General features: G+C 43.5%; 1 protein-coding gene and 1 long non-coding RNA gene across 2 annotated transcripts; both read left to right on the top strand.

Moving 5' to 3' along the window:
• The first annotated feature begins 269 nt into the window (after positions 1 to 269).
• On the top strand, positions 270 to 11195 carry LOC105358717. The gene is made up of 3 exons (XR_002875323.1): positions 270 to 1118; positions 10237 to 10339; positions 10888 to 11195. It is a non-coding gene; the product is annotated as an uncharacterized LOC105358717 (long non-coding RNA).
• Positions 11196 to 11642: 447 nt separating this feature from the next.
• LOC111949309 (transcription factor Sox-1a-like) lies at positions 11643 to 15405 on the top strand. Its single transcript, XM_023966307.1, has 2 exons — positions 11643 to 12469; positions 14184 to 15405. Exons 1-2 carry the CDS (start codon positions 11862 to 11864, stop codon positions 14605 to 14607), a joined length of 1032 nt encoding a protein of 343 aa, XP_023822075.1. The 5' UTR covers positions 11643 to 11861; the 3' UTR covers positions 14608 to 15405.
• The last annotated feature ends 276 nt before the right edge of the window (positions 15406 to 15681 follow it).

Here is a 15681-nt window from a genome sequence, read left to right as displayed (position 1 = left end):
TACATAAATCTTTAATTAGCTAGTGCTGTATCGAGAAGTCTGAGCCACGTCTGACTTTAACGTCACAAAAACACCGACCTTGATTTTGCACCGAAACGTGATTTTTGGTGAGAAAGTGAATTCTCTAACGTTCAGTGTCGTTTCATCGTTTCAGGTGGGATCTGCCCTCCTCATCGCTCCAGCTTTAGCAGAAAGCAGGAGTTTCTAGGGCCTGACGTCGATTATGTCTCTCCCAGCGTTTTCAAAGCGCCCCCCCCCCCCCCCCCCTTTCCACATGCCAGGCAATTCCCAGAGGCCTCTTTGTTGACACGGCCGCCACAATGGGAACCAAAGGCCTCCCATTATAAGCCTAACCCTAGGCCCAGTCGCTGCACTACGGGGTGATCCAGCGCAGTGTTTTGGCCAAAGCCCCCCCTGAATATCAGCCGGGATGTATAAGACAAACCCCCCCCACACACACACACGTCCGTCCAGCCACGCAGCTTTGTTCAGTCATTCTGCTCCCACAATGGGACATCACACTTTGGAAGTAATTTTGTAAAAAGGGGAAGCCAATCAAAAATAAAGGCACTTATTGTTTCTCTTTTGACACACATTGCAGAGCGGCCTGCCCCCTCCCTCGTCGGTTGCTTTCTCTGTACAGCCCTGGAGTTCATTCATGTCTATTATAGGGACAAATTAAATAAAACCCCAGCATGGGATGGTGGTGGTGGTGGTAGGGGGGGAGACAGAGAGTCCCTCCGGACTTTTAATGGTGGTGTAGCAAAGAGTCAGCGATGGGAGGACGACCGCGGAGCAAAAGCATGAGCGGAGAAGGTTTGAGGAAGGCAGGAAGCGCTCAGAGAAGACATGAAGTTGTGAAGAAGCAGGAGGAGAGGAGATCAGGGGAAGAGAAAACCAGAACCCGTTGGGGGGGATCCGGGTCGGGCTCCATCGGACAGGTCCGGGAGTGAAGAGGGTGTTGGTGAGACGATCCTCTGAGGCCTTTTAATGGAGACAAATCCAGAAACCATCAGCAGTGGAGATGGGATTCTGACCGGAAAGGTTCTCAACATAAAGAAAAAGTGATAACACTGAACCAGACTCGTCCCTGCTGGATCCATGGAAACGTGGGAAAGGTAGGTTCCTTCACCTCACAGAGGGAGGGTCTCATCTTTTTAAATGCATGTGTTTAGCTTTGAAGGCATCAAAAGTTGACTTTTTCCCTGCTTGAACCGTCTTCCAGATCATTTGACGATAAGTCAAACATACAGGTGATGTACGTCAACATTTTTAAGTTTAAAAAAACACATGTTCCTGATGATGGAGGACATATACAGATAGAAAACTAAGCTTATAATGGCATTTCTAGGTATTTTGTGGATACAAATCAGTGCGAATCATGAAAAAATGCCGTTGGAAAAAGAAACTTGTAACCCTGACGCAGAGGCTGCTGTGGGAGCTGGAAAGCTGTTATGTTGCCCGCCGTTTACGTTAGTTTGGGGGGCATGAGGGGCTGTAAGCTAGCGGGAGAGCGCGTACACAAAGGGGATGATGGGAACATTGGGGGGAGGCTGTCTTCAACAGTCCTGCCCACAGCTCAGAGGAAAATTTCTCTGATGAACGACTCCAAAAACTGTGTCCCAGAAAAGGACAGACTTTTGAATTTCGGGTAAAAAGCAGGATAGTTATAATAGAATAAATAAAAAGGATTAAGAAAAGACTCGGAAATTCATGTGAGGCTGTAAAGAAAAGAAGGTGGAGCAAAGGGCTGGTGAAGGTGGGGGTGGGATTGAAGCTCGACCTCGTTTGGGACGATCCGGAGACACGGAGAACTGACGGAGGGCGGGGAAAAAAGGAGTCTCAAAGGCCCGCCACAGGAAGTCCTCTTCTGTCTGAGGCAGACACCCCCCACCATCAGCCCGAGAGGAAGGGAGAGACCATAAAGGCCGGACCCCCATCCTCTCCTCAAAACTTCCCCTCAGCAGGACAGTCAGAAATGTCAGCGAGGAGGACGGCGGCGTTTCCTTCAGGGATCGATCCTTTTGATGTGCGCTCGTGACAAAGACGTTTGACCTTTTCTCAAGTTTTCACGCCGAATCAAAAATGGATCCATCCTTTGTCCGCTACCGATTGACACGATCGATTCGAGAATAAAAGTCAAGAAATATGGACTCGTGTGTCCATTTTGGCTTTTTTAAATGGAGAATTAAAAAGAAATCATGCGAGAATTTTCTGTTTCTTCATGTGGTTCAAACAGAAAGTTCCAGTCCGATAATCTTTTGATTTATTTTCAAAGCATTCCCAGTGGTCTTTTATTGTTATTATGCCCTTTTTTTAGCCAAAAATCCATAAACTTGTGTTGTTTTCTAGGATACGGTTGTGGGCGGGACTTATGGAGCGCAGCAGGAAGCTTGTATGACCTTTTGCTAGCTGCATTTTTTTGTTTGCTCCTGATTCACATCGATTTGAATACAGAAAATACTAAAAATGGGATTTCAGGCTTAATTTTCTTTAAATATGTCCTCCATCATAAGGGAAATGCCACAAAAAGAAAAAAAGCAGTTTTTTTTTTAAACATAGTGTGTCTATAAAGGCTTTTGTTGACACTTGCTGGTTCTGTGGTTTCAAAAATCTGCAGCAGCTGACAGATTGTTCTGGCCCGCAGCACAATTTTCAGACGTGTCAGTAAAAGTCGGACGCGTTGGCGAGCGGGGATTGAATGGGATTAGCTGGTCCCGGCCAACGGCGCCCAACCGAACGCAAAGGTGTCTGCTCAGCAGGTCTGTCAGCTGCTGTCTCAGTTGCACCGTTGTGGGCGTGTCCATCCGGAAAATGGGCAGTTCTCCAAAATAAGATCATTTTTTAGTAAGATTTTACTCATTAAAACTCTAGATTTGCTACTTTTTTTTAGCATTTGAAAGGTTGAAAAGGTTTATTTTATACAGAACCAAAAATGTTGTGGTAGGAAAACAGAAGGAGAAGAGGCCGTGATTGGTTTGTTGTTCTTTTTTTGGGGGGATTCTAAACATTCTTGACTTAAAATAAGTAAAACTGTCACGGTGGTGGGGTGGCTCGAGAGCCGGTAGTACCCAGTAGCAGAGGCGGAGGCATGAGGATCAGAGTCTAATGGATTTAATAAACAAAAACCAAACACAAAGCGCTGCAGAGCAGGATTTCTGAACAAACAAACCGTACTTGACGTGGCGAGGAACATGAAACATGGACCGTGGCAAGAGACAGCATGACATGAAACACCATGACAAGACTAATGAACCAGCACAGGAGGAAGGCAAAGACATGACTTAAATACAGACAGGGCAGACAAGACACAGGTGAACACGATCAGGGCAGATGGGGACCAAAGGAAGTAAAACTCAAGAAAACAGACAAGACAGGAGAACTTTCAAAATAAAACAGGAAACAGAAACAAACAAGACAGAACAAGAACGAAAAACAAGACAACAAACTCAAATCATGACAAAAACTAAACCTATTTTTATGCTTTGGTTCACTTTGCAGAGAAGAGCAGACTTTACTGCAGTTTTCTAAAATACGGTGGTCTGTTGGAGCCAAAACTGTGTGAGATACAGAGGTTTTTTTTTTACTGTATGTTGCTGCTTCTCTCCCAGGATCCCCTTTGAATCTTCACCTTCAATGCTGATGGAAGGAGGTTTTCACTCTGACTATACACGACCCCGTTCATTCTTTCCTTTACGTGGATCAGTCGTCCTTATGCTGAAAAACAGCCCCAAATGATGATGTTTCCACCCCCGTGCTTTACAGTAGGCATGTTGTTCTTTCGATGCAGCTCAGCATCTGAAGAGTTCTTACCAAAAAGTTCTATTTTGGTTTCATCTGACCATAGGACATTCTCTCTCTTCTGGATCCTCCAAATGCTCTCTAGCTAACTTTAGACAGGTCTGCACATGTACTGGCTTCAGCAGGGGGACACGTCTGGCCCTGCAGGGTTTGAGTCCCTGGTGGCGTTGTGTGTTACTGATGGTAGCCTTTGTTACTTTGGCCCCTGCTCTCTGCTGGTCATTCACTAGGTCCCCCGTGGGGTTCTGGGTTTTTTGCTCACCGTTCTTGTGATCATTTTGACCCCACGGGGTGAGATCTTGCAGATGGAGGGAGATTATCAGTGGTTTACTATCATACTTCCTAATACTTGCTCAGGTCATTTGTTCACACCTGTTGCAGATTCAGTCTTCCCAGCCTGGTGCAGGTGAACAATTTGGTTCTGGTGTCCTTAGACAGCTCTTTGGTCTTGGCCATAGTGGAGTTTGGAGGGTGACTTTTATTTTGAAAGTACAACAGAAGCGTTCGTGTCAAAACCCGGACCTGTTCGCCTGTTCTCCCTCTGTTTGCCGTTAAATTGATGTGTCATCACAACAGCGATAGACCAGATTAGATGAAAAATTGACAAGTTTAGAATATTTTCATTATTTTGTGTCATTTCTGTCAATTTAGAGAGTTTTGGATGAACAGATAAGAAGATTCCTCTGAATTTTTAAGTTACACATAAAAGAAATGGTAAATTAAAGTTAGTTTTGTGGATTTCTTTGTAGAGAAGTTAATGACTGTTTTACATGCAAACACCAGTGTGTTGTTGTTGTGTTGGTTTTGTGACGTCTTTATGGCCTGTTTGCGTTGGCTGCCGGATCTCTGGGGGACTATCATCGCTGCTAATCCTCGTCACGGTCGGCTAATCTATTTCTGCCGGGGTCCACTCCCTCCCGCCGCTCCCTCCTTTTTTCTCCTCCATCTCTCCTTCACCTTCCTCCTCAAAGGTCACTTCTCCATTCTCCTCCTCCTCCTCTCTAATGACATAAATCTTGTTTCTCAGAGAATTCCTGTTTGTTTGAAAAAGCAAACGCATGTTGACGGGTCTGGATCTTCCCTTCCCATCCCTCCAGGCGTCAGCTCCCATTTATTCAGAGCTCCGTGAAAACATGCGGCTATTTTATTTCAAATTCAACAGGAGCTCCAAAGAACATTTTTAATTTTCATTTTTTATTTTATTATAAGAAATTAAAATTTCCAGTAAATACCAAACGCGCTGAAACTTAAAAGGCTGAAATATTTTGAAAAATGTTTTAACTTTATGAGCTTCAGACCTTCAGGACTGCAAAAGCATCCAGGATACAGAAGAACAAGATGAATGAGGAACAGAATGATGGTAAACAGAACACAGAAATGCATGAATAACAGCATGCTTTTAATTTTAAAAAATAGCTCCATTTAAACTGAAAAGTTGTCAGGAAGGGAGGCCACGCCCCCAAATGAAATCTTACGCACAGTCACTATGTACATTCAGCGCAAATTGCACGAATAAAAATTGGTCACACGTGAATATATATGTGGAAAAAGTGAGAAAAGTCGTGAAAAATTTGTGTCACGAATAAATGACGTTAAGACCACGGGAGAATATGAACATGTAAATCAACACAGACACCACTAATTTGAAAATATTTTCTTGCAAAAATCACACACAAATGTGTAACATTTACATATTAATTGTGTGTAAACTAGGCAAACTATGTGTAAACTACGTCATTCTCAACCAGCCGAAAATGTAAACAACGGAAAACCGGATTCACGTAAAAACCCGTCGGCTGAAAACCCTCGTCTGACGAACGCAAGAAACACGTATGAATGACGAATATCACGCATGGATCACGAAAGAATGTTATTTAAATGGAAAATGTTTATTATTAATGTTTATTATTAAAGAAAAAGGCTTAAAAAATAAAAGCTTTTAATTGAAAATAACTGAGATTTTCAGAAAGTGTCTTAAATTATTGAAAAATTAATGGAATCTGTCTGCCTGGAAGTTTTTTTTCTGAATTTCTCCTAAATAAAGATGAGATTTTTGCATTTTGAAAAATGCAAAAACTGCCCATACTGTACTTCCCTGTTTTTATTGGTTTTATTTAATTTATTGATTTTATGCTGTTTTTTTTAGTTTGCTGTTTTGTTTTTATTCTGCGTTGTTAAGCACTTTGGTCAGCTCCTGCTGTTTTAAAAGCGCTTTATAAATAAAGTTGACTTGACAAAAAATGAATCCCGATCTATCACGTTAACGAATTCTTCCGTAAATGTTCTCACCTTTATATATATATATATATATATATATATATATATATATATATATATATATATATATATATATATATATATATATATATTTTTTTTTTTTTTTTTAAAAAGCTCATACTTGTAACAGATTTTTTTCACATTACACGCCTTCAAATCAGATAAATTTAGTCCAAAAATGTCAAAAATCGGAGAGGGAAAAGATCCGCCTTCCTTCACTCCAATCATCTCCTCACCCTTCTCAACCTTTCAGCTTACCTCCCCTCTCACTGCTAACAAAACCACAATCAGATTTCTTCCTCTTTTACACACACACACACACACACACACACACACACACACACGCACGCACACACACACACACACACACAGCATGATTTGTTCATATTTCATCCAATCTCTGAGCAATCAGTGATAAGGCCGGCTCCTCCCGACAATACAGGCAGACGGGGGGAAGGGGGGGCATGCTCTAATTAAATTAAATGCAAGTACAACTGTGGTTGTTTCGGCATTGGGGGGGGGGGGGGGGTTGTGTGTCCTGGGGGACAAAAATTAAATGTAGCTTCAGTGTCAACACTGACTCGCAGTGAAGTGACTGGAAATGAGGGTTTGTGGGTAACATGAGAAAAAAAAAAGCCTGGTTACATGTAGACAGTCAGGCAGACCGCCTCCCTCCTTTTTTGTGGTTTTGGCTTACGTTTTCACGCCATGCACTCGGGATTAATCTGAGAATTAAATTTTAAAAATAATAATAAAAAAAAACTACATGCAGTTCCAGCTGATGCTCACTAGGGGGCGAACAAAAAGCTCAGAGAAAGCAGATAACTAAAACAGGAAGTAAACAGATTAGACCCGCTAACCCGAATAAATATTAAGTGTCTGTAGAATAATTTACTCAAACATTTTCAAACATTTTTGGTGATATTTTTGATTAGATTTCTGCTCTGAGCTGTTTTTATTTGAAGCAACTAACCATTTTAGCACAAACAAAAGCTTGTAAGAATTCACGTGCAAACGCTGAAGTTATGGAAAATTCCTGATTGGTTTATAAAGGCTATAGACATTTTTGGATAAAAAAAAGATTTTAAACAGATAAAAATGTTCACATCTATGCTGAAATGCAGAATTAATGGCAGTCAGATTATAAATCAGAGTTCACTTAGTTATGAACTCACTCAGAGTCATCCTTGTGCAGCTGTTGTCACTAAGAAAAGGATTTTTCTGAGCCGGTTGCACGCTCGGACAGTCCCCCGCTGTCCGGTCTCGTGCGTTCTGCAGCCTGAATCCATGCGACCTGACAGCCTGCTGTGACAGGGAGCCTTAAACAAACTCCCTTCAGGATCACACGCCAGACGCCAGAATGTCTTTGATCATCTCCGTGCTGACTCAGATGTCAGGAGTGAAGTGGAGCGCTCCGCTGGCTGCTTTCACCCCTTCAAAGCTGAGAAAGTGAGTAAGTAAGTAAAACACAGGAAGGCGTTTACTAAATGTGATGGTAAAAGCACGGGCGAGTCAAAATCTGTTTTTCTTCTTTGAAGGCCATTCTCCACCATGATCAGAGCTGACTTTGCACATTAGCGCCCCCAAACGATGAGCAGTTGGAACTACTATTTTTTAACGGGTGGGTCGATCCGCTTCAGTTTTTTTGGGTTTGATCTTTACCGTCAGTAAAAGTAGAAAAAAAAAAGCAAATAAAGATGTGAAAAGTATCATCTATCCAGATCCATCACGTCTACGGGATCTTTACAAGTGCAATCGTAATCGACAATAAAAAAAAGAGAAATAAATGTATGGATTGGTGCGCTCCACTTCACTTGAAGTATCCAAATCGAGCGTTCAACTTTTCTTTTATAAAGTTTGGTTCCTTGATTCAAAGATTCAAAGGGGTTTATTGTCATACACACAATGAGGTGCTTACTTTGCTGTCTGCTCTGAATGACAAAAGGTTAAAGGTTAAATAAAATATAATACAGATAGGGTAGAATATATACAGGATATCTGAAACATTCACACATAACATTAAATATAACTAGACACACAAATCATCTGTTGTGCAAAGTCAGCTGAGAATAACTGCAAAAGAGGCTTTTTTTAAGATGTTGAATATTAAGGTGTAAACTTCAAACTTTGGGATTTAATAAATCGGCGCTCTTCTATAGCCGAGCTCCCCGACCACGGATGTCGTCAACTCCTTTAGGAGCCAAAGAACCGCTCTAAAATCAGGCGCTGGCTCCTACAAAACTCTGAATCAGCTGGGCGGACGTATAGCTCAGCAGAATTTACACTAGAGAACCGGAATTTGTTCCTAATTGGTGGTTTCGACCCCAGAACAAGAACTTTTGGTGTTTTCAGGATTATGGGTCAATTTCATGGGAATTCCTCTCAATAGCTTATTACAATTTTAAGAATTCTATATTAATCTCTAAAATAAACTATGATTTTATCGCAGAATTCTGATTATTGAAACATTTTTGTACAAAAAAAGACCCAAGGATTTCTATAGAGTAAAAGTCTCAAACTTTGATGAAAGCTCTGGGACTTCATCTGAGAAAAAGCGGAACACTCCCTCGGACCGTGTGGAAGTGTTCCCGTGCTTCCAGCAGCGTCTGCCGACTCAGCGCTCTGGGCTCTTCCAGCTCAGCTTTCCAGTGAAACTCTGCAAACGGCGGGCTGCGCTCAGCAGAAACTCTGGCGTGAATCACAAAACACCAAAATCACAGATTCAGAGAATCCCAATCAGAGACAGAGAGGATCTGGGAGTTTGAATATGAACAAAGCTGAAACGGTTCAACTTTACTGAACTTCAAACCCATTGGAAATATTCCAGTTACTAACTTTTAATTTCCGGTCTGAAGTGAAAATTGTTTTCTAATAAAAGAAAAATCTCAAAACTTTTTAAATGATTAACTTTAAAAACAAAGAAAACAACATCTTTCCTTTTGCAGGGAAATAATTGAACAAACACACCTCATTTAATCTCTTAAACTATTTTAATGAACATAAATAAAGTAGCTTCTCCTTTAAGCAGTTGATCTTTACCAACATCATCTGGGAAATAAAAATAAATAGAATTCCAGTCTCTGTTACTGATTTATGTTGTGCACGTTTGAATCTTTCAACCTCTGAGAAAACGCTTCCTAAATTCCAGATTAGAACTTTTTTTTTTTAAACTCTCTCTTAGCATTTTCTGTTAGTTTTTCTTCATTTTTTTATTCTTGACTCTACTTTGTCATCTTTTCTTCTTTTGTCATGAATCTAAAAAGGAGGAACCTCCTCGAAAAAACAGCGATTAATCCTCCCATTCCTCATTTAAGAATAAGGAAATGGCTTTTAATGAAGCCGTGGCTTGATTATGGATCCGATGTCTGACACAAAACCGCCCGCCGTCACGTTAGCGTTCCACTCCGATCCATCTTCTGATCGAATCGTTCCCAGTGATGATGCCGTCTTTAGGAAAAACTAAAAAAAACACTCGTGGACATAGTTTCTGCAGGGCGGCAGGAGTTTTTTACTTCCCAGTTGCGTTAGCATAGAGCAAGCCCGCCCCCTCTTCCCCTTTTCCATTGCAGAGAGCTCTCTGTTTACACACTCTCCTGCTAGCTTACAGTCCTCCACACACCACGCAACCTAGCATTAGCGGTGCAACAAAGATGGCGAGCGATAGTCAGAGTTTATTCCAGCTCTTCCACGTCACAAATAGGATCTTTTTCAAACTGCTTTTTGTCGTCTGCTCCTGATTCACCGTGATTTGGATAAAGAAAAACTCCAAAATGCAATTTTAAGCGTAACTTTTTCTTATAAAACCCTTTTTTTTTATTGAACGTCACCTCCAAAGCTTTCCGTCCATCTCTGATGACGGTTCAAATATTCCTCTGTGCATTCAGAGTTGGACAGAAGGCCACACAGCACCATATCCCAGCATCCTTTGCGTGTTTTTCCAGCATTCTCCTTTTTCCCCTCAATCCCGCTAACTTCAAGTTTAGCCTCATTCCACCCTCTTGTTTGGATGTTTCACTCCAAAAGAAGAAAAAAAAACATTTTGTGTCCTCAGTTTAATGTGTCAGTGATCACAGTTTTACTGTTTTTTCTCTCTCTTTTTTTCCAAAATAGTGCATTATTACTGTCTCACCCTGGTTTTTGTGTCTAAATCTGTTGCAGATGTGGAAACTTTTGATGCAAGATGGACACAAATTGTGGAAGAAACGCCTGATAAGGAGGAAATCTGAACGACAAACAAGGAGGAGCTGGTTTATTTTTCTCTGTAAGGCCAAAGGAAGTTTTCAAATCCAAAAAAAACCTTTTTAAAACGATATCTTTCACATCTTTATGGCCTCATATCTTCGTTTTATGCTGCAAAAATGTCAAAACGCAGATTTTACGTCACATTATTTATCACTGTTGAGCACCAGGCCTTTGAAAATACACACTTTTTTCTAAAATTGTATCAAACTTTTCACGAATTCCTTCCTTGTTTTAGGTAAAAACAGCTTTTTAAGCATATTTCTCCAATGTAAACACCCTCTGGTAGCATCCGCACGCAGGAAAATGTTTCCATGAATGTTTCACTTTCTAAAAATAAAGATCCGGGCACTTTGAGGATCTAATCTATCAGATCTGACGATCCGATCGATTTGCCTGCAAAAATCCCCCAGCAGAGAGCAGCTGATGTAAATCCCAGCGCAGTGACAAAGTGCCTCTCCCTCTTCTATTACTGGATCAATAAATCCTGTGTTAGTAAATAGAGAAGAGTGTCGCTCCTTCAGTCAATATGAAGCCTCTCTGTCCATTTTTTTTTTTTTTTACTCTGAGGGAGACGAAGCACTCTGGATCACTACACCCAACCGGGACCCACGGAGAGAGCAGCATCAGGCCCCAGCGGCGCGCCAACACACTTAACCATCCGCATGAGAGGCTGGCAGCACCTGGCAGACGCCACTTTGGGAACGCCAACCCCCCCCCCTGGAGCATGACAGCACACTTTAACGCTCCGTTTCTGTCTGTTCTGAGCTAGAAAACTTTGAAAAGAAAAAAAAAAACTCTCAATGTATTCATCTTCTGATCTCATAACAGATATTAATATTAAACTGTAAGACAAAATAAAAGTCTTATACGGTGTACGGATGAGTGTTTTGCATGTTTCTGTTTGTTTACTGTTTTCGTTTGCTGCCCCGCTTTTCTTTGCTGAAACAAAAGATGCTCTGGGCGTCAGTCACCTGTTTCCTAGCAACGGGCACAACAACAAAAAAAGCACCTGTGGCTCTGAATAGAAGAGCTGTGTAGTCCTTATGTGGACAAAAAGGGTGAAAAGAGAGGGGGGGGTGCTCAAACACAAGAGATTTTAGGGGCATTTTTCATCCAATATGAGAGAAATCTGAGGAAAAACAGGAAGAAATGGTTTTAAAAGCTGTTTGGATGATTATAATTTGCTTTTTTATTTATTAAATTGAAGATAATGTCATAAACAAATTAAATGTATATATAAATATATATATATATTTTTTTATAGTTGATGAGAGGGAGTCATTTTTAGTTCTCCCACGTCACGAGAACCTCCAGCATGCAAATCTGCGCTCGAGCCTCTCCATTGGCCGCCTCGCGCTCATTTAGCTGCTGTCAGCGCGCGCAGAGCCGGGCACGCTCCTGTAACTTTTTTTTCCCCCCTCAGTCCGGCGCAAAGTGAGCTCCGACCCTGGTGGATGTCGTGGGGGGGGAGACAGACAGGGGCCGCTGTAACCTGTGAGGGGACTTTCATGTGAGGGTGTCCCCGCGCGCGCGCCGGCTGAATGTACAGCATCATGATGGAGACCGACCTGCATTCCCCCGTGGTGCCCCAGACCAACCCGTCCAACCCGGGGGGCCCCGGTGGGAAGGTCCCCCAGGAGAGGATCAAGAGACCCATGAACGCCTTCATGGTGTGGTCCCGGGGCCAGCGCAGGAAGATGGCCCAGGAAAACCCCAAAATGCACAACTCGGAGATCAGCAAGCGGCTGGGCGCGGAGTGGAAGGTGATGACGGAGGCGGAGAAGAGACCCTTCATCGACGAGGCCAAGCGGCTGCGGGCCATGCACATGAAGGAACACCCGGACTACAAGTACCGGCCCAGGAGGAAGACCAAGACCCTGCTGAAGAAGGACAAGTACTCGCTGGCGGGGGGGCTCTTGGGCTCCTCCGCGGGGATGGGCGGCGGGCAGCGACTGGAGAGCCCCGGAGCGGGCCAGGTGGGGGCCAATGCGGGCTACGCCTCGCACGTGAACGGCTGGGCGAACGGCGCGTACTCGGGGCAGGTGGCGGCGGCGGCCGCGGCGGCTCACGCCATGATGCAGGAGGCGCAGCTGGCGTACACGCAGCAGCACCCGGGCGCCGGGGCTCACCCGCACCACCACCACCACCACCTGCACCCAGTGGCGGTTCTACCCTGAATTACTCCCCGGGCGAGACCCTCCTCTGGCGCCCCCCCCCCCCCAATAGAGTCACTTTGTCCATTTATTGTAACTGAAAATACAGTTAGGAAATATTTAATAAACACAAATAATCTGAAATAAATATTATAAACTACAAATCACGCAAATAATACACTAGAATAAATGTAACTGCAGCACTAAGAACAGAAAACACTAACTAAAACCTAACCTTTGTGGCCTTCCTGATGCAAGCTTGTCAATAACGTCATCATATGAAATCTGCTCCCCCCCTGAATGATTGATACTAACAACAGCAGGTTAGTGAGTTGCTCCTGAGACATTGGTGATCTCAGGTATGACTTGATCAACTGGAGTTTTGAAAAGCTAACAGCAGCGGCAGCAGCTGCAGCGGCAGCAGCTGCAGCGGCAGCAGCTGCAGCGGCAGCAGCTGCAGCGGCAGCAGCTGCAGCGGCAGCAGCTGCAGCGGCAGCAGCTGCAGCGGCAGCAGCTGCAGCGGCAGCAGCTGCAGCGGCAGCAGCTGCAGCGGCAGCAGCTGCAGCGGCAGCAGCTGCAGCGGCAGCAGCTGCAGCGGCAGCAGCTGCAGCGGCAGCAGCTGCAGCGGCAGCCGCTGCAGCGGCAGCAGCATGCTACCATCACAGCTTATTTAACATTATGAACTAATATACAACAATAAAACACAACAAAAACTTTGTGTTACAGCAGAGCAGAAAGACACACGAATCATAACTAATGTTACAAGTTAAGGCAGAGCAAACATTTAAGAATAAATATCTTAAAAATGACGTTATTTGCAATATTTGGGCCTACTTCAGTTTTGGTCATAATAGACCAAACAAGAGATTTTTCCTCTGCAACGTTGTTGTTGTTGGAGGGCAGGTAGCATTCGAATTTAGAAAACGTGCATCTAGCTATGCGATAATACCCTTTTCTTTGTCTCTTTTCTCCTCTTCTTCTCTTTTCTTTCTAAATTGGGCACCAGCTTTGACCTTTTTTCTCCATATTTCAGATGTTTTTGCATTTAGCATAAATGTCCTGACATAGGTATCAAGTCTGTCGACTAAACCAACTGTCATCTAAGTGAAGAATTTTTTTTGTTTTCCCATTTTTTATTTGGGCATTTCACACAAAAATAACCAAAAAAGCATGATTTTTTTATACCTTTTTTATACCCGCAGCCCCCCCCCGTTCGTCATACATTTCCAGAAGGAGCACGTGCAGCTGCACCCAGGGGCGCCAATTCGCTACATGGCGGCGCAATTTTTATTTTTATTTTTTCATCAAGCACTGAGCCGCGGCCCGCGACCGTTGCCCCCTGGAAGAAGATCCAGCCAGGTTTGCGCATGCGTTTTGCGCTCCGTGCTCACCTCTCAGCCTGCATCCTTCACCCCGCGCCCCCTCCCTTCTCCTTCTTCACCCCGCGCCCCCTCCCTTCTCCTTTTTCACCCCGCGCCCCCTCCCTTCTCCTTCTCACACACATTTGCGTCTACTTCTCAAAGACAGGAGAGAGCGCAGCTGCGGGGCGGGGGCGCCGCCAGGTTTCAGGCTGTTACAAACTCTGTGATATAAGTAAACCAATAGTGATTCATAAAGTATTTTACAAGAGCTGAGCCGCTGGCGCCGCCCCTCCGTCATTTTTCCGCCCCGGGCGATCGCCCGTATGGCCCGTGCCTAAAACCGCTACTGCCTGCACCACCACCCGCACGGCGCGCAGCCCGTGCACAGGTACGACATGAGCGCGCTGCCTTACAGCCCCATCTCGAACTCCCAGAGCTACATGAGCGCGTCCCCGCCGGGATACGGCGGCATCACCGGCTACACTCACCAGCACCAAAGCTCCGGGGTCTCCCCGGTGTCCGGGACCATCGGGGGCACCTTGGGGTCCCTGGTCAAGTCGGAGCCCAGCGTGAGCCCGCCGGTGTCCAGCGGCCGCGCCATGCCGCCGTGCGCCACGGGGGACCTGCGGGACATGATCAGCATGTATCTGCCGGGCGGGGAGGCGGCGGGGGACCAAAGCAGACTGCACGTGCTGCACCCGCAGCACTATCAGAGCGGCGGCGGCGGCTCATCCGCCACGGTTAACGGGACGGTTCCGCTGACGCACATTTGAACCAAAAACTCTCCAGCTCCATGGACGTGGACGCGCGCTGCTCCTGACTGTAAATTCTGGCCGCTTTAGAGCCATAAAAATGCAATCACTGATGAACAAACTTCTTTTTTTCTTTTTTTATTTGACAATTTCCTTCAGTAATTATGATTTTTGTGCGCATTTTACGCGTGTTCGCTCTGTGGATTAGAGCATGCCAATTTTTGGACGCGATTTAAATTATAATCCGTGAAGGCTGCTGGTGCATTTTGAAGGTTTTGCTCTGCACTCACGCACCCCTCGACTTTTTTCTGTGGAATTAGAGGCCCCCGCTGTGTGTTTGAAGGATTTTTATTTTTATTTTTTTAAAGAGGGCAGCGTAAATAAACGGAGGGCGGTGTGGAACATGTCTTTAAAAAAAAAAAGTTTTAGGCTGCAGTTGATGCTTGTAAACATGTGAGTCAGTCGGTGTCATTTTGAATCTGTTTTTGCTGTTGTAAAATATTTTAAATTGTGAATAAATAGGCCTAATGGAGACCATTTTAATGCAATTATATATATATATGACAAATATATATATATAAAAATTGCGCAAAATGCAAGATAATATTGACATAATTCTAAATATATGAAGAATTTGGGGGGGGGGGTGACATTTTGCTGTTTTTTAAGTCATGTATTTATTTTTGACATTTGGGGGCAAAAACAATTTTAATTGCTGTATTGAATTTGAAAAAAAAAGATTAATAGAACTAATAATTTGATTAAAAATGGAAAATAAACGGATCAAAGCAGAGGTGTTTCCTCAGCACAGCTGGAAAATGGAGTGAGCTGTCATCCTTTTATTTATTAAAAAGAAATCGTATTTGTATTTTAATTTGGAGGAATCTTTAAGGTTTTGTTGGTTCCGCTGGATTTTTGTACCATGTATTAATTTTAAATTAATTTATAATATTTCTTAATTTACTAGAAAGAGCACGACAAAATAAATTAGACTCTTCTCATTTTAATAAATTCACATCTTTACTTTAGGCATACATTTTTACGTAAAAAAAAATACCTACAAAATTTACAATAAAAAATTCAATATTTAATAGA

Source organism: Oryzias latipes, chromosome 2 (assembly GCF_002234675.1).
Source record: "Oryzias latipes chromosome 2, ASM223467v1".
In the NCBI taxonomy this organism is placed as follows: domain Eukaryota; kingdom Metazoa; phylum Chordata; class Actinopteri; order Beloniformes; family Adrianichthyidae; genus Oryzias; species Oryzias latipes.
Note: the sequence above shows the minus strand (reverse complement) of the source record. Positions and strands in the feature narration are given on the sequence as shown.